The sequence below is a fragment of the Clavelina lepadiformis genome, chromosome 9 (assembly GCF_947623445.1).
Source record: "Clavelina lepadiformis chromosome 9, kaClaLepa1.1, whole genome shotgun sequence".
Classification (NCBI taxonomy): Eukaryota; Metazoa; Chordata; class Ascidiacea; order Aplousobranchia; family Clavelinidae; genus Clavelina; species Clavelina lepadiformis.
In genome coordinates, this window is record NC_135248.1 from 15,417,412 (window position 1) to 15,443,754 (window position 26,343).

Below are 26,343 nucleotides of genomic sequence, written 5' to 3' on the forward strand. Positions count from 1 at the left end.
AATCCGCAAACTTCAACATTTGCAAATCTTTTCAATCTGACATTTTCCACGAAGTTGAAATGCTTGGCGTCCATATTGCTACCACTTATATGTCAGAGATCGCCTTTGGCGTTACATTTATCATCAGTCGCCGTTTTCTCGGCGATTGCTGAACGGACGCGTTTTTCAAACTCTTCCCAGAAATATTACCGATGGTCATAGAGCAACATCAGGATGGTAATTGCCGGTACCTACGCACGGATCGCGACCGTTGGTGGAAATCAAGTCTCTGCAACCTGCCTATATATTGAACTCTTCATGCGTTACAACCAATTGCGAGAGATCAATTAAATGAAGTCACAAAGTCAGGAAACATTTTCAAAACTACAACTAAATCCTTGTAAGATTATTGTGAAGTTATCAAAAATTTTGTGGGGGGCGCAGTTTTTTATATTAATCAGCCGCTACGATTTGTTTGCTCATAATGTTTAAATTTTCTATTCGTTTTGACGTCATAACGCTTGAAAATAGAAGTTTATTTTTTATCTAGTGATCAGTGATTTCATTAACGAATTTTACAAATTACATGAAGATTGCAACAAGCTCGTTGCCGCTCAACAACAGTCAACACATCAGTCTGCTTGAACATTGACCAGAGGGCTGTTGTACGGCCGGCCACTTCCTGGCTTCACGCTGTACCAATACTCCTTCGTGTTTCTGTACAGATAAGAAGTGTAAGATAGGACAAAGGGACAGCACAAATCAACTCACCTACCTTTTACGTATGACCGGTATGTCCGAATCAACTAAGAGTGCACCGAAAGCGGGACACATGTCTTCCGCTGGAGGACTCTTCTTCTTCTCAGGAGCCAACTGTGAAGCAGAAATATTATCACCGCTGTAGAAATAAATTCTAATAACCTTCTATTACACTTTATGACAAACGAAGCTAGCACGCAGTTGGCTAGAAGCGCCCTAAAGCAGACCTCTTGGGCAAACGCGCGGATGTGATGGGGCTCAGTGCTGCAGCATCCCCCTATGTACCGGACTCCCAGCTCGTAGGCCGACCTGGCGAACTGATGAGCTTCAAATCGCGTCAGAATGCGAGTTTCCAACACTAATTACGAGAAATCATAAGTTGCCTTGACGGTGGGTTGTGACGCATGAAACTTACAAATAGGTGCTTCGGGCAAATGCCTTTGCCCGGTCAGAGTGCACTCTACTTCAGGACAAAGATACCCAGGGGGTTGGCACATCAGGTACGGAGAAAGATTCTCCTTTGCCAACGCATCTTTAATCCGTCTTAAAGTTTTCAACTGAGCATTGGTGTCAAACTGACAGTTAGTTCCTGAACACAAGGGCAAAAGTGGAAAACTGAAATTTTAAGTTTCATTTGAACAATTGTGCTTCTACCGTCAATTTGCGTTGTGTTCATATCTACTGTGGATAATAAGCGATCACATTTCTAAGCAAATACTGCTGAACGATGAAAAAGTGATGTCATGCTGACCAATCATAAGTGCTCCCGTCTTTGCCATTCTGACCGCACAATCTTCAACTGAGACTCCGCTGAGATCACCGCGCGGGCCGATCCTCATCGAACAGGCCGCCATCTTCCCTGCTTTCTTCACCACATCCATGCAAATCTCCAGCTCTTCGATGTACCCGAAATACTGCGATGGGCAATTGTGACCGATCACACGCATTTAACAACTTGGCAACAAGACCACTAAATCAAGCTGTTGCTTTATCTACCTCAGCCAGCAAGAAATCTACGTCATGTTTGATGAAGACTTCAATCTGGTTTTCGAATTCTTTCCTCACAACATCCCTCCCTTTTCCATCCACGAAGGACTCCACGGGAGATATTCCTCCGCAGATCAGGACGTCGTCTCCCTCAGACGCAACTTCTTTTGCGATCTTGCAAGCAGCGTCGTTGATTTCTGCAGCCTGTCAACACATACGAGCTGATGTAGACCAGAGATCTCGTCCAGAAATTAAACCTTGTGTAGCTGAGAGGTTGATATGCACTGACCGTGTAAGTGACTTTCCCGCGCTTAAGTTTCTTATCGCTCGAATAGAAGCACGGTGTCTGTATGACGTCAGCACCGGCGCGCACGTACTCGCGCAACAGCTGGCGAACCGCTTCCGGGTACATGACAACCGCTTCCGGGGTCCAAGGTCCCGCTGTACAGTATCCACGTTTCTCCAAAGTGAGCGCCATGCTCCCGTCACCGATTACAGGCCCAGCGGCCAAACGCTCCGACAGATTTTTCTTCGTCATATCGACCGCAGCGTTAATTGATATATTCCTTGTATATATTATTATTATATATTCTTTTTTGAATACAAGAACATAACATTACATCGGGTATGTAACTCCAACAACATCTTTTGCGTATTTAGCAACTAATTTAAGACGAGGTTTGAATCGCTGTCTTAGAACAACAGTTGACACTCACTGTTATTCGACCTGACAGTGTTCACCCCATTTACAACTCCAGCGACATTGGGAAAATAACCTCGATATGTTATTGCATGATATGTTGCTTTATTGGCAACTAGTTAGTCTGTTCAATCTTGTATTCACCCTGTTCAATGGCAGACAGACAAAGCTGGTCGAACATGCCCAAGCTAATCACTTTATATTCGTCACAACACTTGCAGCAAATTCTAGAATGTAGATTGTGAGAATCAAAAGAAGTCAGACTGAGACTGGTCTGCTTATGCGCATCGATATCAGGGTGATGCATAGACGGATGGGATATTACGATGTATCAGCACAATTCCATTCAAGCACTGACTGACGACTGACGGATTGCAGAAGTGAACTAAAATGATCAAATTTAGTTATGGAGCAAACGTCTGTCGCTTACGTTAATTACTTCTACTTTCTATTAAGTTAGTTACGCATCACAATTAACTGTTGCAGAAACGTTTCAGAATTAATGCGGGAAAGTTAGCTTGATAACTACGCCCCGTGTTGAACCAACCTAGCGCTAAACTCAAAACGCTATAGCTTGCGCTGGAACTACATGGACTGCTGTGATAAACCTTTGAAACTATCGTCTTCAGCTCAGTGTAAATATTTGTTCTTAAAAGCAGACGTTAATTCACTCTGCAAAAAATTTGTTCCTTTGTTTGCGTTTCAACCTTTTATCACCACGTCAGTGCAGAAACTGGGTAACAAACACTCTGTTGTGCTTTCCAAGCTCTAGCACTTAGGCTACACTTGCAATTATTCTTAATGCTTCTGGGATAATGCTCGTTCAATGGGCTACAAGCACGCAATGTGAACGGAAACAGGATTTGCCGGTTGGTTCACATCCTGCTTGTAAGCAATGCATTAAAACCGCAGGCAATAAGCAAGCAGGTCTGTGAGGTCGCAAAATTCAACTGGCATTGTAAAGTAGCATAATATAAGTAGCTGATATAAGGTTGGGATCCTGTAGTTTTCACATAATTTTTCAAGCATCTCACTGCAAGGTTTCAATCCAAGACTAGTAGAATATCTATGAGAAAAAGACTTTTTGATTTTGTGGAAGATGAATTTGGTTTTAGACGAATAATAATAATTGACGAGGCAGAGATTTTAACATGAGATAAGTGAGAGTGTACATCTTTGCTTACACGTGCAAAATACTCGTATTCTGTGAAACACTGAGTACAAACTAACGAAATGTTTCCAACTTTTGCTGCCTTTGCTTTTATTGTGAACAACTGTCAAATATGCAACAGTTTTAAAGTGATGTAAAGTGGTCCAGCGTGTAAGACGTTGGGTTACGTTTGTCGCAGTGGAACTTGAAACTAGATCCTATGAGAGCTCTGACATTTCTCCTCAACTAAAATGTATTATAAAAGTAACTTTTCAACCACCAGCTCTTCCACCTTGCGCTCATCCGATATAGCATCGGCTTCACGGTGTGCTGCTTTTCGAGAGGGTCTGGTGTAACCGACGTCATTTTTCCTTTGTAATTCCATCGCAAACACCAACGCACTATTGGTTGCGGATTATTGATTAGTTAAGTTTCAAGGGACTTTGTGTAAGATTTGTGGTCAACAACGTTAATGCATATACGGAATAGACTATGTGTTCCAGAATATGAAGTTATTTATCGTTATAATGAACAACAAATTGGTCAAGCACCATAAGAACTTGTGGCCAATTCCCATCCAGCCTTGCATATTGGCCTGTTTTGGGGTTTCTTGTTATACAGTAAACTCATCCGGTTATTTCACCTCAGTCGCATCAAGAAAAGTTTTACTTCCACTTTGACATCACCTTCCGCTAGATGGCGGTGGAGCAGCGAATCAATGACATTTTCATTTAGTTGAGTTCGATTTTATCCGCAAAAAAAGAATTATTTCTTTTCAAAGTTAAATTTCTTTGCTGTGACGTTGCCACATGTATGACCGTCAACTTTTTCTTGTGTCTTGTTTGACAATGTATAGAAGCGCATTGAAAGGTTGAATTGAAATTCCGAGGCGAATACAAATGGCGCTGATTTATTCACATAATTCGCTTTCTTTCTAATTAAAAGCTGAAAGTTTATTATTTTTTTATCCTTGCAAGAAAATAATCGTCTTTTCGGAACTTACTTACCCTTTGCTGCATAAACGTTTGTATTGAAACATGTCGTAATTTTATCGGCCATAAATAATAATCTTTAATCGTTTTACCTATTTTGCGAGGCAGGAAATGTCAGGGTAGTGATAACCTACCATTCCAGTTAAGTGCACACTGCTGAGGCGGTATCAAGATTTACTTTATCAACCTGATATGACAAGCTGGCCCCAGGTTTTGTAGCAACCCAAGTACCACAGATCGGGGTCTAAACACATGAACGTTGCACAATTGATTTTCTATTCACAAACCATTCAACGAAAAGCAAACATTTCAACACTGGCTTTTGTGAAACTATACAAACGCTTTTATAAATATAAAGGTTGGTATGAAAACATTGAACGGATTATTACATGGCTTGACGTAACAATGAACTCTATGTTGACATAAATCAATCTTTGAAAGGTTTATCAAAGATTAAGATTAGATCCTCGAACGATTTTCTGATTTCTTTTTTCCAATATGATCAAAGATTTCGTAACAATCAAGCAATTGATTGTGGTTCGCAGTCAAAATGGAAAATGTCTTTGCTACAATCGATTTTTACAAGTGGGACAATTTTTGATCAATTAATATTTCTGATGTTGTTCTTTTAAATTTGAAACATTGCTACATTCATGACTTCACGCATGACTTAACAACCACGTGACAGAGAAATTCGTTTTTTGTGGAAACCGACGTCACGCAAATGTTTCTTTTTTCGTCCGAGAAAACCTTAAACGTGGAAATTTTCCAGACACCTTAACACAAATTAATTTGCTTTTGTCTCAATTTGATGAAGAGATTGTTTCAAGGACGTCGTAACGTTGTAATTTCAAGGCAATTCTCAAATCTTGTTGAATGCGTCAGAAACCTTTATTTGCTTGTAAGACAATCAGCAATCGATTTTGCCTTGACCTTGCAATAATATTAGTTTCCCCGCCAACAACCTTGAACTTTGGTTCAACGTCAGCAAGCGACAAGTTGTCGCAATGAACGTTCAAATATCAGTTCCGCTTTGAATGAGATTCTTTTACCGTTTTCGCTTCCAATCGTCGGTTACTGATTGACCCCTAATTTAGAGCTTCCGTTTGGCTTTCATGTCAAATATCTGGGATTTGTCAGGCTTAAAACATCCATTGATGTAAAGCCCACCATCGCTCCTTTCCTAATCCCCATCATCCTTGGATTAGATACTTTTGCCGAAGCTGCAAATTGGCAAAAGTTCTTTTTCGTTTCATTATTTTACTTCCAGGTCTATGTGCTCTTGAACGTGAGAGTCTGAACCAAACTTTCGTGCAAGGACTTGAACATTTGCAATTGTTACTTGGACGAGTGCGCCAGTGTGCCCGCAGATTAACATTTACGTCATCATAATTGAGAAATGCCCACTATGGTTGAGACGCCTCCGCAGAGCTCCTCATTTAAAGTCAACTTTTGAACTTATATTTATTCAACCATAAGCGATGTTTGGACACGTTGAGCACTTTACCAGCCTCTGCAAATATTAACTTGATCATTTGACGCCCCGGCTCGTGAAGATTTACGCACTTTTGAAAGTTTGTTGTAAAATTCGGGATGTATGGAACTAACTACCCTTGGTGTTGAACCTTATTTTGTGCAGATCTGCAGATAGAAAGACTCCAAAAACCTATTTTTCTACTTCGAGTATTTTGGGCCAATTTTATGCTCTTAAACTTCTCGATATAAAGCATCGTTACACACGTGTGGTAAATTCTTTATCTTGTTGTTCAATGTTCCTGTCTACAAAGTCAAGGCCATGTCGTCTGTGTGTTTGCTTCTAAACTTAATAAAAGTTAATCTGAACAAAAGAGAAGGAAGCTGTCAGCAGACGCTCCACATGAGAAAAAATCATCCCAACTCATAAGCATTGCATGAATGGCAGAATGAAAATGTTGAAAAACAGTTTAAAGTCTAAATGGAATGTTTTCATCTCAGCCAACTCACCCTCGTGATAATGACGTCATAAAGTATTCTTTCGGGATTGTTCCAGCTGTCCCCTCACAAGTGACAGCTGCCTACGCACCGTGCAATATCCGAGGCGTTGTTATATTCAGCAAACTATTCTGTTGCAATATCCTGACGTTAATCCCGGTTTGCGCGTGATGTTATAAAGCAAATTATGACATCACAAAGAAGTCGGTATTTTAATGAAGCAGCTTGTAAATCTGTCTCGATATTGACGTTGTTCGTTTTCCATATAAGGTCAAGAATTTCTTGTCCATCAGTTTGTCGACGAATGAAAACACATTCTATAACTACATAGGGCTTGGTCCTGTCTAAGCCATCATTGGACAAATCCTATTCATTTAAACCAACTTAATATTTTTTACTTTTTTGATTTATTGAAATAACTTGCAAGGAACTCGGTGGAACGTAACTCGTGAAGAAACGAAACATTGCACATAATTAAGAAAAGATTAAAAAAATCTGCGCTAAATTAATTGTAAGTGCGAAATTAAACAATCTCAAGATACAGCCCAATAAGCCATTATTACAGCGACATCTCATATGCACAAATATACAGTGACATCTCATATGCACAAATATACAGTGACAGTTGAATGGTGAAGGATAGAAACAAAAAAGCGAGGCATAAAATCTAATAAAAAGTCAAAATATCGATATAATATTTAAAAATATCCGCCAGTAGCTAAAATAAGAATAACTTTATGACGAAACAATACCATCGCTACTGTGCTACAAATGTTCATTCGTTGTTGGCGAGCTACGCACAATCGGTGTCAAATAAAAAAGTTAAAAACACAGCGATGATATTGAAGCGAGCACGCACACACACTGCGCGTCTAAACCTCCACAATCAAAAGGTGGAGCTTCAAAGAAAATTGAAATACACTTATGTCGTCAAACAAAGGACAAACCTCGAATACAAAGACAGAAAAGATTGAATTCTACCCGGGGCGTTCACAACCAACACAGTGCTCCTCCTTCGACTGATGTAATCACGTGATCTCATGTCAGGTTCTCGTTTCGACTTCGAAATATTTGAAATTGGACAATTCGTTCGAATAAGATCATTTTTTATTTGACTTCTGCTTTCCTGCCGCCTTTAAGTCTGCGGAAACTTCTCCTCAGTCTCTTTCCAAATCCACTGGATTGCTTTGAAGTCCTGAAAATAAGAAAATGACCTCGTTGAACATTTCATTTAAACGTTACTTTGGTTTAAAAGTTGAGTTTTTTTTTATCAGAATTTTCAGTCTGGATTTCAAAGTCGCTTTTAAAATATTCAAAAATAAAAATAGCTAAAATAATTAATATAAACAGTTGAAAATATGGCAAAATTACTTTTCATTTGGTGAAATATCAACTTTGCTTTCCTCTATTCCATCAGGCTCAGCCACCTGTAATTAAATGAATACTTTCATATTCAGTGACATGATTAATTATTAAGCCTGGGTCATGATTGTGATGTCATAACCCACTCAAAAGTTCAATATTTAACAAGAGGGGCGGGGAAAGGTGAATGGTTAAGTGAAGATTGTTGCACAACTCTCGTTACACAAGGTCTGTTATCAGAGGAACAAAGTTCATGCAGCCGTGTTGCAAGTTGCAACATAAATAATAAGGAAAATATCACCCTGCAAGTTGTAGTACTACGTTTGTTGGTGATTTATTGATCACAAAAGCTCTTTGGAAGTGGTTCTCGCTCAATTTACTTCAACGCAATGACAACACTCACCACACAGTTTGCGTTTTCGTCCAATTTATCCTGAAAGAAATAAACTTGAGCAGTGAGTTGGGAAGCGATGGACGGAATCTGCTTTGACCCATCGGACTCATCTCCAGTGTTGGATTGGAAGTGATGCGCCACCACGCTGTTCACTCTCGTCATTATCTACGTGCGATGAAAATGTTGTGTTGATAACCATGTTATGCCAATGTAATGTAATTGACAATGATTTGACCGGCCTACTTACCTCCATTAACTCCAAAGTTTTCACATATTTCGCGACACAGTCCAGCAAAGCTTGAATAAACCAAGAACCACGTTTAGTATTTCTCCACGACATATATCCTGGAAAGTATTTCAATCATCATTAATCTAAGCATCGGTTATCAACAATTTAGTAGTTTAGCAAAGTGAAACAAGGCGTAGCTGTATTGCCTGATAGAATGAAGTGATGCTAATATACCTGGGATGGTGGCACATGCAATCATGAAATCAGCTTGTGACGGCAACTTTATAGGCGAGGGCATTCCATCGACAACATCAACATTGGGTGACATCGCATCTAGTTCAACTCCACTGTCTTTTTTGGTTCCTCTGCAAGCCTGGATAAAAAGAAAGAAGTTTTTGTTAAGCCTTCTACTACCTTATACTACTAACAACACACTTTAGCTTAGCATTGAAATTGGATTAAAGTACTAGGCATACTTGGATAAAAAAGAGTTTAGGCTTTCTGGCAAGAGTTTTACAATTTTCAGCAGTAAAAGGACTGGTAAAGTCAGTGATATGCATTGGGCCATCTTTTGCAAACACGACGTCTCCTTCATCACCGTGACTGAGAATTGCACAACCAAATGCATCGTACGGACTATGGTCTGATTCACCGACTAAACAATGAAAATAGGATGTGAAAGATTGCCAAAGATAATTAACATGTATAGTGAAGCGCTGGGAAATATTATGCTGTATGTTGGTATTTATTAATCACACTTGCCCATTTTAAGCCAGAATTTGATTTGATCTCGAGTGGCGTCGTGTACTACTCTGATGTATTCAAATCCCATCAATCGTGCAGCTTGACGCACACTGATGACATCCTGCTCTGTGCCTTTTCTTGCTGATAAATTCAACCAAGGGGCAAAATTCTAAGAATAATGAAAAACATTGATAAACTTGAACGATATATGGCTGTGATTCTGCATGCGTTTTACTTCTTGGTTAAATATAAGGAAACATCCTCTCTTTTCATGCGACATGTTGTACTCAAATTTCACTTCTTCAAATTCATTAAAGACGTGAAGTTCACCGGTAATGCTGTCCTCGTAATAATTAAACCCCATTGCATCCGTAACATCATGCCTGTCATTCGTAAAATATGATCTGTTTAAATCAGAAACGTTGTTGTGTCTCATGCAATTTCATCAGTTTGTAGTCATTGTATAAATTGCCTGTACAAGCAATTCTATGCATGTCAGTAAAAAAGTGTATTTATTTGTGGTGGAAAATAAATCAATCCGTCATGAACATTTACAGCTTGTTAAAGCAAACTACACAAACAAATAAATTATTATTCCTGTTAAAATGAAGCAGCCAAACAGACAAACAAGGAAGCATTGAACAATCAGGAAAGACTGACCAAGGCTTCACATAATGTAAACTGAAGCTACGTACCCAGGACCGTCTGCCTTCAACAAATCCCCAGCATATTGCACATCTGGTAGAGTTCCATTCATTATCAATCCTTAAAACCAAGCAAGATATTTACAGTTGACTTTATGAAATAAAATCGTGAATGCAGATTTTGCACATAATCTAGTAACAGTTTACAAATAACCACATACTACTATAGCCAACATACTGTACTATATACAAATGTTTATACTGTAATATAGCAACTGTATCAACCAAAATATTAAAATCTGTTTTACAACAGACCTGCTGCGGTGACAGCTGTCATTGTTGTTGTATCTTCTTCTTCTCCAAATAACTTCTTACACTTGGCTGGTAATATATTCCTCACTTAACTTATTCCTGGAACTCTCAACTTGACTCTAATCCCGAGCTCAGTCAGTTCAACTTGTATAAATACTCCCACAGGTTCCGAACAGGTGTGAGTTATTGTGACACGATATCGGACAATAAGAGAAAGGCCAGATTTATGTTTCTGTTCGATTCAGACGCGTGACTCGTCTACTGTGGGCATAAACGGGACCATCACGAATATCTATTTATAAAGTTTGCCCGCTTATGATTGATTGTTGAGCGTATGACAAAATGACAAACTGCGCAAAATCGAACTGGTGTTTGCACAACATGCTTTAATGCAGATTGCAGAGCAGCATAGCGCCATTAGCTGCCCTACTCGTTACTTCCACTAATCTAATCTCAAAATCATGAAAAATTACAATTTCAACAGCGCCTTCAACCACGCTCGGACCAACAGGAATTCTTTGTCGGCCATTTGTCCAATAAACAACTTCTATACAAATGACGAACTATCAGATGTCACGTCAATCATTTTGTGTATGGAAACTTTTTCAAATTATTTTCTTCATTTGGTTTCAATCATGGGGATTTTTAGACATCTTGTAAATAAAAATAGTTCGGAATGCAACATTTTGTGATTGTAATGTCAATTTTCCCAAAAATATCAAGCCAAAAACTTAATGATTAGTTTGTATTTCGAAAGTTTTTCATAAACAAAAGCTCTTGTAATAACATGGTTTAACGAAGCTGAGCATGATTGCGATCACATATAAGTTTGCAGGACGTAGAGAAATAACCAAATTCTGGGCTTTAACTTCCTTTAAGCATGATTTATGATTGAAGTTATAGATCGTAAAACCGGTATTATTAAGTTTAGTGTGTAAACAGCAACGAACTTTGTTTGTGTAAGGCTGAACGGAAAAGCGACTCGCTCGCTGTCAGCAATCGTTTAATTGTTACATAACGCCAACTCGTGGCATATGTTTGCGCTTTTTTGCCAACATGGCATCCCTTCTTCGTAAAAAAGGCATGTGGCGACTCAGTGAAAAAAAGATCATTTCGTTGCCAAGCTTGCAAGCAATCAATCATTCGATCTTCAGATGTTAAGTCGATACCAATTTTTAATACGGATAGGACAAGGCAACATGATTTATTAAGCTAATGGGGGTGAACTGCATTATGGTAGATGAGTGATCAATAAACATTTTTTTGTTATAATTTGCCACTATTTTTGCTGAACGTGTTTGTTTGACGCAGACCGGGATTAGTCTATGGTGTCACTGGTCACTCGTTATGATCAAAAGCTGCAGGTATTGCTGGTAGCCTATGATATATCTATCTTTATCTGCGATTTATTGTTGCCGTTAGCGGTTAGAGTGTCTGTCTCTTACATATGTGAGGCAGGTTCAGTTCCCAGGTTGGCGACTTTTGTAACACCTTGAGCAAGGTATGACTGTGTTAGCGATGCTTCTTTTCAGTCTGTCAGTGGTCCTGATGAACAGTTGCAGATTCAGGAAATACAAAAATATAAGATTCATAAACCGGTTAAGAAATGTATGATGTGTATCCATCAAAACATACACTAGCTCAGTAACCAGTGCTCAAGCGATTAAGAGTTATTGTTTAGTTTAAATCGTACAAAGGCTGTTCGAGTATTAAAACATGCCGATGACCTTTTACTAGAAACGAGGCAAATAACAGCTGTTATATGCAGCATATATATGTATATATACAGCTGATCAGCCTATTTATGTAATATTAGAATCTTAGATAGAACTTGGGTGTTATACAGTATGTATATGCGCGGCTGCGATTTTTGTCCAAAATTTGCTGGTCTATTTCCAGTTGGGATTAAAATGAGCGTGTGAAAGACCTGCCGCCCATTGCAAACTTTTAGTGTGTGGTTTAAAACTAAAAAAATTAAGACTATGAGATTAATTTAAAAATGTGATTGATATTGATTTCAATATAGGTGTTATTTTCTTCTTAATGAAATGTTAGATGCATTAAAAGGTTTTAAAGTCACAAAATTATAATTTCATAATAATGATAAAATGTTAACTACTTGAAAATGAAATACAAACCTGTGGATGTCAATCTTTTGAGAAATGCTGCAAAGTTAAGTGGAAAAACAAGATAAATAGTGGCTGGTATGAATATCTGCTTAATATTGTGACATCCCAGCTTTTCATATTGTCCAGGCCTGTCAGGCATTAGCGCTGATTATTTTAGGCCTAGCATACTTTTCATAAAATGGTTTGTGGTAATTCACTGCATGGGATGGAAAACACAACCATACAATATGAAGAACAGAATTTAATAGGTTGGCCCTGCACAGTATGTAACCTGTTTGTTAGTTTGCAGATCTAGTACAAGCTTAAATAACGTTTCAAGCTCAAATAATAGCTATGGGTAAAGTGAAAGTGATTGTGACGTACTGTGGGGCGTGAGGGTACGGCTCCAAGTACAACCGACTCAAGGCGGAGTTGGAAAATGAGTTCGGAGATGACGTGGAAATGGTTGGGGTTGCAACTCCAAATGTCTCTGGTTATCTTGAAGTTGACGTCAACGGCAGGCTTGTGCACTCCAAGAAGAATGGGGATGGGTACATCGACTCCGAGGCCAAACTTCAGAAGATCATCAGAGCAGTTGAGGACGCGCTCTAATAAACAGCTGCTGGCCTAAGTGTTTCCGTTGCTTTGTTGCCGTATGGTTCAAATTTGATTTTTATCGTACTATTAATTTTGCAAACGTTATTCATTTTCATCCTATCAATTGCACATTTTTGTCAGCCTGTTCTAATAAGTAGTTCACCTTTTTATTTAACCTGGCGTTTATTGCGCGTTTGATTTTCAAAGTTATAACATGGGCAAAGCAATGGCGCGCTTAGTTGCTCACGTCGTTTCTAGTTTGACTTTTTTGTTGAGTAAAATTAATGACCGGCTTAATCAAAAGCTTCGATCAAGTCGTGATAATTTTTGCTTTTCATCTGAGCTGATTAGTGAATGATGTGGCTGTTTGCATTTCATTTTATCAAGTATTTAGTTGAGGTGTGAAAATCTGTCCCTTATGCATGAAATGATGGTGATATGATAATGGAATTGTCTGTAGGTGAAAATTTATTTGCAAAAATTAAGAAATGGTTTGTTGGAATTTAGTTCGATGGAAAATAATAAAATTCGCACAACACAGGAAGAGGATGTTCGTTATGTTTTCTTATTGTTATTACTCAGCATTTATCTAAACAAATGTTCACAAAATTATAAATTTGTAATGGAAAATGGCACCTGAAATTTAGAGATTGACCCACTTCAGTACAATAATTACTTGTTGAAATGATTATTGCGGGTGATAACATATGAGTCTCATGAGGTCATTGTCTACTTTTCTCACCCACAGATTTAATTGTTCACCTTGACAGCTTATTGTCTGATGACAGGCTTCAATTAACAGTGATCAATATTATAATGATTTGTTTTCCATTGCTATATTATAGGACCAAAGTCCTTGTTACTTTGTGAAGATGACAATAAAGTTGTCTATCTTAATACTGAACTTCTTCAAATTGAATTCAAGAATGGTTACACAGGAATGACAGCTGTATATACTGATTATATTGAAGTTTCTTTGAACAAATGCATTTAGACAAAACATTGGCAAGACATCCATGTTACAGCGATGATCTTAGTAGAAAATGAATGCATTGAACAGCTGTGCATAATTCACGCAAGATAGGCAGGCGCAATATTTATGTCACGACTTAAAACGGAAGTTATCTATCATTGACGTCATGCTTCGTAAAGCAGACGTCTGAAAATAAGAATTCTATTGGATTTGTATATTATAATATCCCTTTATTATCACAAATTATTCAGGGAAAGTTTTTTCAAAATTACTTTTTACAATCATTTGTTGCAATAGCTTATATAATGTCTAAATTTATGACAAAATGCTCATCTTGATGCTCTTGCTTGATGCAATCTTAATGCTCATATTATGCTTGATTTAACATGCTCAGTATATATAAAAAAGTAAGTATTTATAATTTAATAAAACTAAATGGAACAATATCATTGCTGAAATGATTGTGATTGGAATTGGCAAACAGATATATACGTATATGTTTATTCGTATAGATAGATTGCGGATGTTTTAATAAACCCAGCCGGCCGTTATTTTCAGGCTTTGCTTATAATTTACAACGCATCAGGCCAGTTGTGGTCGTAAATATGTGGAATAGAAGGAGAGTAATAGACATCAAATTAAAGATTGACTGTTGCCAAGTTTAAGGGACAGGATGTGGTGGAAGTTCAAATAAGTGTTAGCCTACGACCAAGGAACTTGATCAACTTTGCAAACGCCTAACATATGGATGCTTGTTAATCTTAATCAATTTTTAAAATTTCGAAATTTTTTTTACATAAGAAGTCAGCGTAGGGTATTCCCCACACTGTCACCTTAGTTGCGTAATACTGTGGTTATATTGTAGCGGCCGTTGGGTGTTTTGTTTGTTTGTCGCTGGATGGCGCTCTCGCGATGCTCCCAGCACATGTTTATAAGCACTGTTAGTTCGTTTTACTGTCTCTTTTTCGTTTTGCACTGCCTGCGCGCAGGACATCAGTTCGATTAAAGACTTGAAGTAAGAAGGTCGTACTTGTTTTTCCTTTAATATATGAGCGAAGGTAACAAACAACTGAGTAGCAACCTTCTGAGCAAAGGAGTCAGCATCGTAACAACGCAGCATCGCAACAGCAACGTACAAGCTCTACCTTCGCCATATTTTCTGGTGACCCCGACAACCTACCTTCGCCATATATTCTGGTGACCTCCGACTACAACTCTGAAGACATGTCTACAACCCATGCAAGGTTTGTTCATCGAGCTTTTAACTGCAAGCCACCGCGGAACGATGGTGTTGTTGAAACTTTGTTTGACCCCGGATGCGAGGGTGGCGGAGAACCAGCATGCTGAACAGTGCACGACGCGTGGAAGGTCATTCGAGAGGCCTGCGCGGTGTTCCAACACTCAGTGGTGAATGTGTGTTTGCGTTTTGTTTATTTATAAGCGTTTCCATTTGTTGTGTATTTTTTTTACGCCTACCAAGGGTAACTTGAATATTACACCAAAGATTATTGCCCAGCTGTCATTTTGTCGTGCTTATCAAGGGCTTATTATAACCTTTGATAAAAATCCACACGATCTGGTGTTACGTATAATAGCGTTCTATTGCCGATTGTGTTATCACACTAATCTTAATGGCCCTAATTGCCATGCTTTTAACGGCACTAATTGCCATGATTTTACCGGCATTAATTGCCATGCTCTCTGACGGCGAACTCCTGTCGTGGAGAATTATTCCTTTGCATTCTTTTGTTATGGTGTACACTGTACACATAGTGGCTGTTTTTGGGAAGGTGACGTCCTTCCCGCTGCTGGCGCTACTGCCATACTCACAATTGTTCTTTTTGCACGATAGGTTGACACAGTGGCGCTGAGATAATCCCAAATTTGTAAAATGTGAGTTGTGCTTGTTAGATCTCAGTTTTGTTTTATTAGTTCGCATTATGTGTTATCCTCATCGCTTTCCGCCCTCTTATTTTCTTGCCGGGAAGGAAAGATGTATGTAGCGGCCGTTGGGTGTTTTGTTTGTTTGTCGCTGGATGGCGCTCTCGCGATGCTCCCAGCACATGTTTATAAGCACTGTTAGTTCGTTTTACTGTCTCTTTTTCGTTTTGCACTGCCTGCGCGCAGGACATCAGTTCGATTAAAGACTTGAAGTAAGAAGGTCGTACTTGTTTTTCCTTTAATATATGAGCGAAGGTAACAAACAACTGAGTAGCAACCTTCTGAGCAAAGGAGTCAGCATCGTAACAACGCAGCATCGCAACAGCAACGTACAAGCTCTACCTTCGCCATAATATAACCATCGGTTTGCTGACTGTAAACAAAATAGGCTATAGCTTGCATCAGCGGATATATGATGTCGTATATGTGTGATTAGGTAAACCTGACGGTTGTTGTTGCCTTTTTAGAAAGCTATAAAGTTTCCGTATTATACTTTGCAAAATCTTCATCAAATTAAAAATATGAGTCTCTATCAAAAAGGAGTTTTCGTTATCAAGGGCTTAAGAGAGTTTACTAAGTGAGTGATGCAATGTATAAAATCAGTATTATTGAAATATTCAGTTAGCTAACTACTTTCATTTAATTTGCTTCCAGTTTATAATTAATTTTTCCTAATTTTCCATCTCGTGCATTTCCGCTTCACACCTAGATGTGTAAGTGGACAATGGATCAATGGATAGAGAAATATCACGCCCTGTATGGAAAGTTTGTATGATATGCTGGAGATATCTTCGGTATGGTGAAGGATAAAATGTTACAGGAAACACAAATATAGCAAGTCCAGTCAAATTTTGTTTCATCTCTGGACAGTTGTAACTTGACAATGACACAGGACAAATAAGCAGGACGAAGCCAATTGCCTTGCAGTAGAATCGGCTCCATTTATTAACAATCACTAATTCACAGTAAAAACTCATGTTCAAAGCTATTTTTCAGGGTTTCTTGAAATACTGTAGACCCTATTGAACTAAAATCAACTTTTTGCCATTCTCCCAACCTAATTGCCTATTTTTAACAATAAACTGCGTGACCTACTTACGGTGAAATAGTCAATCTCTTTATGAAAACAGGGATTAGTTGTGGTGGAAAATAGTTAGATGTAAAACAAAGGCCCTAATTTTATCGGCATAATTCTTCCCGTGCTAAAACACAAGCTTTTCATGCTTGGATCACAACTGGCTCAATATTTCTGATTTACTTGCAAAAAGGGTCATAAAAATGTTTTACATCTTCCAGGAGCGGCTACCAGGCTGCGAGCAAATCTTTTGTGGAGTCCGATCTCAACAAAGATGCCAGCGGCCTCGTGTTTATGATCACTGGAGCCAACAGTGGCATCGGGAAAGCAGCTGCCATTGCAATAGCTAAGAAAGGTGGGGAAGTACATATGGTGTGTAGAAGCCTGGACAGGGCCAATAAAGCCAAAGATGAAATTATCGACGAAAGTAAAAACCAGGTAATTTTGTTGATGTTTATGAGTTTATCAGCCATGCTGATAAATTTTTTTTAAATGCATGTTTTAAGCTTGTGAGGTTTTGCGATATTTTCTGTTCATTGATTTGTTATTGCCTGTATTTTGCTTATGTATCTTGTTGGAGATGTGCTTGTTAATTTGCGTAATATATAGATACGATTTTGTTTGTTTGTGCAGAATGTGCACGTTCATATTCTGGATATGTCACAATCAGGGGAGGTTTACAAATTTGCTGACTCATTCTCTGCTGATCATGGAAAATTAAACGTTCTCGTGAACAACGCCGGTTGTATGGTGCTCGAGAGAAAACTTATTGGAGAGGTTGAGACGAACTTTGCGACCAACACACTGGGAACTTACATCTTGACGAAGCAATTGACGCCTTTGCTTCTGAGATCAGAGCAACCTAGAGTGGTGAGCTTTCAAAACTGATTTCAATAAATATATTCATTAAAGTTACAAGCATGTGTGTAGAACTAGTTTTTCCATTGATGATAATTGATCCTTCTCGTAGATACAGCTACTATAATTTTTGTGGGGTTTAAGCCCTTTTTTGATATAACAATGTCTGACCATTAAACCAAGTGACAAGTTCAAAATATACATACTAGGATGTTTCATTTTTTTCACCATTTTGGAATTTAAAAAAGCTTGGGGTCTCCCTAGGCGGTATTTTGGGCACAATGAAAGAATCTAAACTTCTTTTTGATTTATGACGTCATTTTGAGGTTGCACCCCCTTGTTGAAGTTTCAGTGGAGGTGCATTGTTCTTATTTGGCGATATCTTGGTAACCGATTGAGCTAGGGCCATTATCAAGGTGTCAAAAGATGCAGAATGGCTGGTTTCCTATATAACAACTCAATACAGTTTAATTGCATTTTCGCTCTAGAAAAAAGTTATTTGAGAAAAACCTAAGTTTTGACATATTTTGTATGTTGGGAACTACATTGTGATTTGCATACAAAATATGTCAAAACTTAGGTTTTTCTCAAATAACTTTTTTCTAGAGCGAAAATGCAATTAAAATGTATTGAGTTGTTATATAGGAAACCAGCCATTCTGCATCTTTTGACACCTTGATAATGGCCCTCGCTCAATCGGTTACCAAGATATCGCCAAATTAGAACAATGCACCTCCACTGAAACTTCAACAAGGGGGTGCAACCTCAAAATGACGTCATAAATCAAAAAGAAGTTTAGATTCTTTCATTGTGCCCAAAATACCGCCTAGGGAGACCCCAAGCTTTTTTAAATTCCAAAATGGTGAAAAAATGAAACATCGTAATACATACGCCCAATCATATGAGCATTGCATAAATCAAGGATTTATGTAATTTTTTAGTTTTCGTGGACAGCGTCTTGCAAAATATCGTCATATAAAGCATTATGGCTTATACTGATCAAATTACGGTATAGTGTGCTTTAGTGCTTGGAAACTTAGTTGACAATTTAATATTGTATTCGCCTAGATCACTGTGAGTTCCGGTGGAATGTACATCCAAAAACTTAACGCAAATGATATGCAGCTTTCAAAACTTTCACCGTTCGATGGAGAAGTATCATACGCACAACAGAAACGACACCAGGTACCGCCATCGCACTGACAAGCAATGTTGCCAATGTTTTTTAACTAAACAAACATTACGTGTTATAAAGTTATTGGTAGCATTGCTCAATACATTCCTTCTTTGCTTTTATTGGAGCCAGAGTTGCCACATTTTGTATTATCGTGTGCTTCAGACAACATGTTACATCATGTTTGATTATTTAATGTGAAGAAGTTCAAACATTTTGCAGGTTATCCTGACTGAGGAGTTGGCCAAACAACACCCCAACATACATTTCTCATCAATGCATCCAGGTTGGGCCGACACACCCGCCGTGCAAAACTCGATGCCGGATTTTCATCGCCGGATGCAGGGAAAGTTTCGAACCCCAGAGGAAGGCGCCGACACGATTGTCTGGCTCGCTCTCTCTGAAGCAGCCCTCAAACAACCTACAGGCAGCTTTTTTCTCGGTATTTGTCAGTTGCTTTAGAACAGGGATGTCCGACCTTTTATTATAGTGGGCCGCATTGTCACTTGAAATAATTCAATGAGCCGCAAAACCTATTAAATTTCAAGAAAAATGGTTACATAAAGAGCTGACTGGTACATTTTAATTAGGCTAAGATTCAAAGTTCAACTACTTGGAGTGAAAATGACTAGCGGGCCGCACAAAAATCTCAGGTGGCCCACGGGCCGCAGGTTGGACATCCCTGCTTTAGAAAAATCCTTGTGTTCACTTTCTAGTAGGCACTTACAGTTATGGGCTGAAAAAGACCGATATATGCAAAACTTGCATTTACCTTAACAACTAACTTGGCAGACTAGAAGCCACATAATAAATCCATGGGCACTTCATCCATCTGTTTATTAAATCTATTTGCCTTTGGATTGAATTAAAGTAAAGTAAAAAAAAATGGAAATAAATTAAATGGTAATAATTTTAAATACTCTGGTTAATAAATCCATTTTCAATTTTTGTTGATAATGTTCGAATGAAATTGTTACAGTGTACGTTGCATTTATAAACAAACAAAGGCTTATTCTGACGTAACTGACCGTTTTTGAATGTATTGACATTGGCATGGTATCATAAAGACTTGAGATATGATCAATGCTACAAAAAACAAAAAGATTTTGGTCTTAGAAAGGCAAAAATATTTCCACTCAAACCACCTTGCTACATTTGTGTTGTGTCGACTAAATTAATGATGGCATTCTTACCATCCAGAGTCGTTTTACTACTGGTCTGGTTGCATCGGTTAATAAAACGCCTTTTATTAAATTGAAAATTAGCTGGGACCAGCATGGATTTATTTAGAGATGACTTCATTACTAAATTATTATTGTTTCTCTGAGAGCTCGAGTGCATAGGAAGGCTTTAAATTATGATCTTGCTTCTTGATCAAACTTCAGTATTTTCTATCGATGCAGATCGCAGACCTCAGTCTCTTCATCTCCCATTGGCTTGGACCCGGGAAAGTAAACAGGACAGAGCTAAGTTTTTGAAAGAATTGGATGAACTTGCCGAAAAATTGAAACCAAAATAACCAGCAAAGAGCTATTTTATTTTTTGCAACTGATGATATTTCTATGCCATTTTATGTGTATTATACAAATGGCCAAATGTAATGCCACTATAAAGGTTTGCTTATAATTAATCAACGTGAGCTTCCGTTTGTTTCAGCAGTTCTAATAAAAAGTTTAGTTACACGTGGATACAACAAGCGCAATCCTGCAAAAGCTGATGTTGATTAATTATGTCAGTGCTTTTACTTACGATTACTAAATTGCTCAGTTTTTTTCTTATTCTCAGTTAAAACATAAATTCTCTGTTTTTGAAATTGCCCATTGCTGATATACTCCAAGACACATTCAAACCTGTTATGACACAGATCGCTTTCATCAATTTATTCAAGTGGTTTTTAAAGAACAATATACAGTTGTCCTTTTGTTTCAAACATTTTGCAGTGTTCCTTCATGGTTGCGTTTATTAAAAAAATATGGTCCTGTTGTTGTGTTTTTCATATGCATACGCCATTTTCTGTGAAACGCATTCTCAAAAACTGTATTTAACTTTTGAATGATGTTTCTTACTGCTAATAAAGAAAATCTTCTCTTGAAAATCTTCAAATTGTGTACATTTCACACATATACCTGTCAGGGTGACGAATGCTAATTGATTAATGTTCTTTAATGTTTCTGGAGAAAAAAAAAAGTTATAGGTCCAAAGTACTTCGAATGGTTTGTTTGTTATGAAGTGAGGTTCAAAATTTTAGGGCTAAAAAGTCCCCTTTGTAAATACATTTTTAATGATACCAAACAGTGTTAGTATTTTATGTAAAACTCAGCAATTTTTTGTTACATTCAACTTTAAAAAACCTGAAATATTTAAAGTCGCATTTCTCAATATCTGAAGTCCACAACAATATTAAATAAATAGTTAATTTTTTTCTGCTTAATAAACAAGTTATGCAAGGTACTATATCTATGAAAGTTTTTAAACAGGGAGAGTCCCTTAGTTACAGCAAGAGCAATGATTTCATCAATTTGTCATCGGTGCATCAGCTAATGATGATTCGGCTGGTTACGTTTGATGTGACGAACACACTTTTACGCCCCCTATCCAGTGTTGGCGAGCAATATGCTGCAGCGATTGGCGAATTCCTCAAAGTTGACTGTGATGAGAAAAATATAACAAAGTCATTCTCAGATTCTTACAAAACACTTGGATATGCGCACCCGAATTTCGGCCGAAACTGCGGCATCAGCCCGAAGCAGTGGTGGGCTTCTGTCTTCCTCGACACGCTGATGCATGCTGGCATCACGTCAGTTGACGCATTTGTGTCCAAAGACAAGTGTCAAAAGCATTTGCAACTTTGGAAGATTGTGGAAGGCGATAGCAAGCTACAAAAAGCTTTTGAAAGCGTTTATGGTGGATTTAAGTGGAGTGTTATAGATGGTGCGTTGCCTTTACTTAGGTTTCTGAAGCACGATTGCTCCGATGTCTTGATGGGAATAATCTCGAACAACGATGATCGCGTTGAAGGAGCACTAAATGACACAGGTAGGCCCCACAGGCATAGTGGAAAGTGTGGCACTTATGCACTCACAAGGTTCATCAACGTCCACCTCAAACTTTTTTCCGCAGGCAGATTTACTAATAAATAAACAGAGAATTGGGCCTTCAGTGTACGCCATTATGCCAAAATTTTTGTTTCTCCACCCACAATTTCTTGTTGAAAACTGCCATGCTTTCCATCCCGGACAATAATACGACTTATACAAGCTTTTTTCAACTTACAAACATCCATATATACTAATAACATGATCAACATTTGTACTGTTGTCTGTTGTAAAGAGTTACTTTTGCATTTTTAAAATATTTTTTTAAATATCTCAGGCGCGTGAAAGATATTTTATAACTTGTAAGCAACAAAAATGCTTCTATAGTTACACATTCGACAATTAGGGCTGCATATGCCCAGCTATAGGTCCACTAAGAGGGAAAAGATTTTCCAGGGCCCATGAGTTTAGTGACGAGCCAATGAGAGTGAACCTTGCATAGACATCTTGTCTTGCCAACATCAAGTTGATTTGCAGACCTTGTAGGTTTTTAGCTCTTGGGCGTTGTTGCTTTTTCCTGTTTGTTATTTGTTGAGTCATAATCCATTATGTCATCCTGCCATAATGGTCAGCATTTTGCATTTCCCCACAAACAGAGATGTAAAGTAAAGGATATAACAAGATTAAACAAATATTTTCTGTAGCTTATGCACAATTTTTCGTATAAGATTGTAAGGCGTCATCGTCAATCACAAATATGTACCTGAAACTGTTTTTGTTTGTTGTATCATTTGCATAAAAGAACAATGCTGTAGTGTGATGTAAGAAGTAGTAGCTGTAGTCCAGGCATGTGCAACCTTTTTCACTGGAGGGCCAAATATAAAATTGTAAATGATAACGTGGGCCGCATGAATTTTTTCAGAAAAGAATTGGTATCATTTTCCTATGAAAGTAGTTTATGTGGTCAAGAAACAGATTTAATGCAGTCCACGACACACCTGTGCGACAGTTTATTGAAAAACTGTGAATAATTGTCGATGGAAGATGAGGAAACTAAATTGGAAACAATTTAACTAATTAATTAGGAAATTATTTAACTAATTAGGAAACAGCCATGCGTTAATTTAATCACAGATTAATGTGATTTTTGCTGTTGCAGGTATTTGCAAACTTTTGGAATATTTTCTTTCACAGAATTACGTTCTTACATCACAAAGCTTCAGCGCAACATTACTGTACACAGCGCGCGAAAATTTCATTTGCTTTGATGTAAACCGCATCAAAGAGTGATGGCTAGTATACACTTCTAACATTTTGCTTAGCACCACGCGGGCCGCAAGGAACAACCTGGCGGGCCGCTGGTTGCACATGTCTGCTGTAGTGTGATGTAAGAAGGAAGGCGTGAGTCTTAATAGGCATTATATCTCACAACATTGCAGTGTCGGTGTTTGGCATGCAGTATAAAAGTCATCAACTTTTTAAAATTGAAGTGAAGTTAAGGTTCACATGAAAACTGACATTCTGGTATTTTTAACAGTTAAATGATGGACGACTTAACTACTGTACTAGTTTACTGAATTTGTAGCCAACTTGGTCTTGTATCTTATGGCATCAGTGCCTGTTTTTGCCATTAACTGTGATCACTTTTGTATGAAATATCTGGACGGCTTTAAAACATTGGTATTATTTACATTTAAGGTTTGTTGAAATACATTGATTTTGTCATCACATCTCACAACTGTGGCTTTGAAAAACCTGATCACCGCATTTTTGTTCACGCCTTGAAGCAATCCAGGAAAATTGCCAAACCAAGACTAACAAGCATAACACTTCCAGAAATGCTCCACATCGGTGATAATTTCGAAAAAGATTACTTGGGAGCTAAAAATGCCGGCTGCAAGGCTTTGTTATTGGACACTGATGATTTTTATAAACAAAGCGGGAAGCTGGACCCCAGCCATTGTATCAAGAACTTATTGGCTGGAAAAGATTTGTTGAAGACTTTGGTGAGACTTCGAAGTGTCGCTGCATGATTCGGGCCACTTGAGTGGCATGAACAGGTCAATCACATTTATCAAGCTTGCTTGTGCCATAGTTTATACCGTCAATATTTTTTAAGTGCACGGTTGCATATTATGTGGAAGTTTAATGGCAAATCTTCACCAACCTCTGCAAGGTTTATAGAAAACTGTTTATTTCTTTACAACGCGAATTATATCGACCAGAGAATATTTTGCGATATAAGCAGTGTTGCATTTAACTGTGATGTTGTAATGTACTACCTATGTTGCGGTGTTTGTATGTTGCTTTGCAAATATGAAATATTTAGCAAGTATGATGTTAGCGTTAAATTTAGCAGCTGTATCTACAAATGACATGCATCTGTTTTGAAGCATTGTTCACATCTGATGTGTTTTTATCATTTTGTTACGTTATAATTTCTCGTTTTAATAAAAGTCTTTATTTGTTTTGTTTGTTGTCTCATTATTATGTAATAAAATCTCATACTACGTTTCGGTTCTCTCATTCTTTTAAACCTGAAGCAGAGTTTCAGCTTTATATATATTTTCAATAACACATGCAACAGCATTGAGGAAGTTTTCTGTTAAAATCATGTCGTGAAATAAAAGACGTGAACAGAGTTTTGATTTTGTGGCACAACATTTTAATCCTGTTGACTAGCAAGCTGATGATATGACAATTGTGACAAGCAGCCACTGCTAAGAAAGTTATATGACAACTTGAAATATTTATTTGTATGAATTCCAACAATCGCTCAACGACACCGTATATTGTGCCACATTCCACGCATAACTCTGTGATTTAAGTACATTTGAACAACCTGTTATTGGTTGCTCAACACAATGGAGAACCATCGCCGGGCTTAAGTGGTGCAAAGACTTTCCCCAGTCTGAAGATAACATTATCCAACCACGCAGTAATTTAGCATAAGGTAGCCGGCAGGACAACAAATGCAGGAATTATAAATACATGAACAATTGCTTGCGAGTAGCCATTTCAATGCAAGTATTTTATTACTTTTGTCACAATTCTTACACTGTTCGTTTAAATTTACTTTATGAAGCATCTGAAGCCAGTTGAAGATTATCTGGTTTCTACCTGGTTCTTAACAATGAAGATCCCAGATCAACTCACAGTGAAGAATTATCAGCCGTTTTGTATATTTTACAGTTATTAACTGAAATTAGTATTTAGCTTAAGCATCTTATTTTTTCAATTTCAGAAAACGTCCATGGTGTTGTGCCCACGCAAGCAGTTCAGCTTGCATGCCAACTACTACCAGCTTTTGTTCCTGACATGTATGTCAACTACTACCAGGTTTTGTTCCTCGCTTGTATGTCAACTACTACCAGCTTTTGTTCCTGGCTTGTATGTCAACTATTACCAGCTTGTGTTCCTCGCTTGTATGCCAACTACTACCAACTTTTGTTTCTGGCTTGTATGCCAACTACTACCTGCTTTTGTACCTCGCTTGTATGCCAACTACTACCAGATTGTGTTCCTGACTTGTATGTCAAATACTACCAGCTTTTGTTCCTGGCTTGTATGTCAACTACTACCAGCTTTTGTTCCTGGCTTGTATGCCAACTACTACCAGCTTTTTTTCCTGGCTTGTATGCCAACTACTACCAGCTTGTGTTCCTGGCTTGTATGCCAACTACTACCAGCTTGTGTTCCTGACTTGTATGTCAATTACTACCAGCCTTTGTTCCTGGCTTGTATGTCAACTACTACCAGCTTTTGTTCCTGGCTTGTATGCCAACTACTACCAGCTTTTGTTCCTGGCTTGTATGCCAACTACTACCAGCTTTTGTTCCTGGCTTGTATGTCAACTACTACCAGCTTTTGTTCCTGGCTTGTATGCCAACTACTACCAGCTTGTGTTCCTGGCTTGTATGCCAACTACTAAAGGGTTGCAATACGTCCGGATTTTCCCGGACATGTCCGGAATTTTAGTGTTCAAACTGCGTCCGGGGGGAAATGCTAAAATATGCTTAAATGTCCGGAAAATACCACAATAACGACAATACTGCGCTGTATTTGGGATACAATACAGTAATTTAATACATAGATGAGTGGAGTTGGGCTAGTAGCTGAAGGCCTTATATCTTGGTCAATATTGCAAAATATAGAACATGTCTGAAACGATAAGAGCGAATATTCGCTGAAGAAAATTATAAAGCATTGCAAGGCCCAATAGCCTAGTGAATTCACGACACTATGTTCAAAAATCCCCTCCGGTGTACACTGTACAATCGATAGGCAAAGCATGGTATAGTGACGTCCATTTGACAGATGATGTGTTTATACCTCATTTTAAAAACCGCTAGTGGGCAC

General features: G+C 38.1%; 5 protein-coding genes across 5 annotated transcripts; 3 read left to right on the forward strand and 2 right to left on the reverse strand.

Annotated features, from left to right (window-relative positions):
• Nucleotides 1–496: 496 nt before the first annotated feature.
• LOC143470931 (betaine--homocysteine S-methyltransferase 1-like) lies at nt 497–2,329 on the reverse strand. Its single transcript, XM_076969228.1, has 7 exons — nt 2,015–2,329; nt 1,735–1,929; nt 1,490–1,652; nt 1,154–1,327; nt 966–1,096; nt 755–852; nt 497–696 (listed from the first exon to the last, which is right to left on the reverse strand). Exons 1-7 carry the CDS (start codon nt 2,261–2,263, stop codon nt 612–614), a joined length of 1,095 nt encoding a protein of 364 aa, XP_076825343.1. The 5' UTR covers nt 2,264–2,329; the 3' UTR covers nt 497–611.
• A 4,597-nt stretch (nt 2,330–6,926) lies between these two features.
• LOC143470704 (caspase-3-like) lies at nt 6,927–10,749 on the reverse strand. Its single transcript, XM_076968974.1, has 10 exons — nt 10,227–10,749; nt 9,963–10,032; nt 9,503–9,650; nt 9,286–9,436; nt 9,000–9,178; nt 8,758–8,896; nt 8,542–8,639; nt 8,304–8,459; nt 7,910–7,965; nt 6,927–7,733 (listed from the first exon to the last, which is right to left on the reverse strand). Exons 1-10 carry the CDS (start codon nt 10,246–10,248, stop codon nt 7,646–7,648), a joined length of 1,107 nt encoding a protein of 368 aa, XP_076825089.1. The 5' UTR covers nt 10,249–10,749; the 3' UTR covers nt 6,927–7,645.
• A 1,865-nt stretch (nt 10,750–12,614) lies between these two features.
• On the forward strand, nt 12,615–13,472 carry LOC143470705 (selenoprotein W-like). Its single transcript, XM_076968975.1, has one exon. The coding sequence runs from the start codon at nt 12,686–12,688 to the stop codon at nt 12,941–12,943; it is 258 nt and encodes an 85-aa protein (XP_076825090.1). The 5' UTR covers nt 12,615–12,685; the 3' UTR covers nt 12,944–13,472.
• Nucleotides 13,473–16,019: 2,547 nt separating this feature from the next.
• On the forward strand, nt 16,020–21,044 carry LOC143470789 (dehydrogenase/reductase SDR family member 12-like). Its single transcript, XM_076969060.1, has 6 exons — nt 16,020–16,419; nt 17,139–17,355; nt 17,551–17,787; nt 18,844–18,960; nt 19,172–19,391; nt 20,353–21,044. The coding sequence occupies exons 1-6, from the start codon at nt 16,364–16,366 to the stop codon at nt 20,466–20,468; spliced, it is 963 nt and encodes a 320-aa protein (XP_076825175.1). The 5' UTR covers nt 16,020–16,363; the 3' UTR covers nt 20,469–21,044.
• A 419-nt stretch (nt 21,045–21,463) lies between these two features.
• Nucleotides 21,464–24,498, forward strand: LOC143471152 (haloacid dehalogenase-like hydrolase domain-containing protein 3). The gene is made up of 2 exons (XM_076969530.1): nt 21,464–21,985; nt 23,683–24,498. Exons 1-2 carry the CDS (start codon nt 21,490–21,492, stop codon nt 24,015–24,017), a joined length of 831 nt encoding a protein of 276 aa, XP_076825645.1. The 5' UTR covers nt 21,464–21,489; the 3' UTR covers nt 24,018–24,498.
• Nucleotides 24,499–26,343: the final 1,845 nt, after the last annotated feature.

Coding starts and splice junctions, on each gene's coding strand:
- LOC143470789 (XM_076969060.1), top strand. CDS start 16,364: ATGAGTCTCTATCAAAAAGGAGTTTTCGTTATCAAGGGCTTAAGAGAG. Junction 17,356..17,550: donor TCGACGAAAGTAAAAACCAG/GTAATTTTGTTG, acceptor TTGTTTGTGCAG/AATGTGCACGTTCATATTCT. Junction 18,961..19,171: donor CACAACAGAAACGACACCAG/GTACCGCCATCG, acceptor AACATTTTGCAG/GTTATCCTGACTGAGGAGTT.
- LOC143470931 (XM_076969228.1), bottom strand. CDS start 2,263: ATGACGAAGAAAAATCTGTCGGAGCGTTTGGCCGCTGGGCCTGTAATC. Junction 853..965: donor TCCGCGCGTTTGCCCAAGAG/GTCTGCTTTAGG, acceptor TCTGCTTCACAG/TTGGCTCCTGAGAAGAAGAA. Junction 697..754: donor ATACCGGTCATACGTAAAAG/GTAGGTGAGTTG, acceptor TTATCTGTACAG/AAACACGAAGGAGTATTGGT.
- LOC143471152 (XM_076969530.1), top strand. CDS start 21,490: ATGATGATTCGGCTGGTTACGTTTGATGTGACGAACACACTTTTACGC. Junction 21,986..23,682: donor AGGAGCACTAAATGACACAG/GTAGGCCCCACA, acceptor TTTACATTTAAG/GTTTGTTGAAATACATTGAT.
- LOC143470704 (XM_076968974.1), bottom strand. CDS start 10,248: ATGACAGCTGTCACCGCAGCAG. Junction 9,437..9,502: donor TCCTTATATTTAACCAAGAA/GTAAAACGCATG, acceptor CATTATTCTTAG/AATTTTGCCCCTTGGTTGAA. Junction 9,179..9,285: donor CAAATTCTGGCTTAAAATGG/GCAAGTGTGATT, acceptor TTCATTGTTTAG/TCGGTGAATCAGACCATAGT.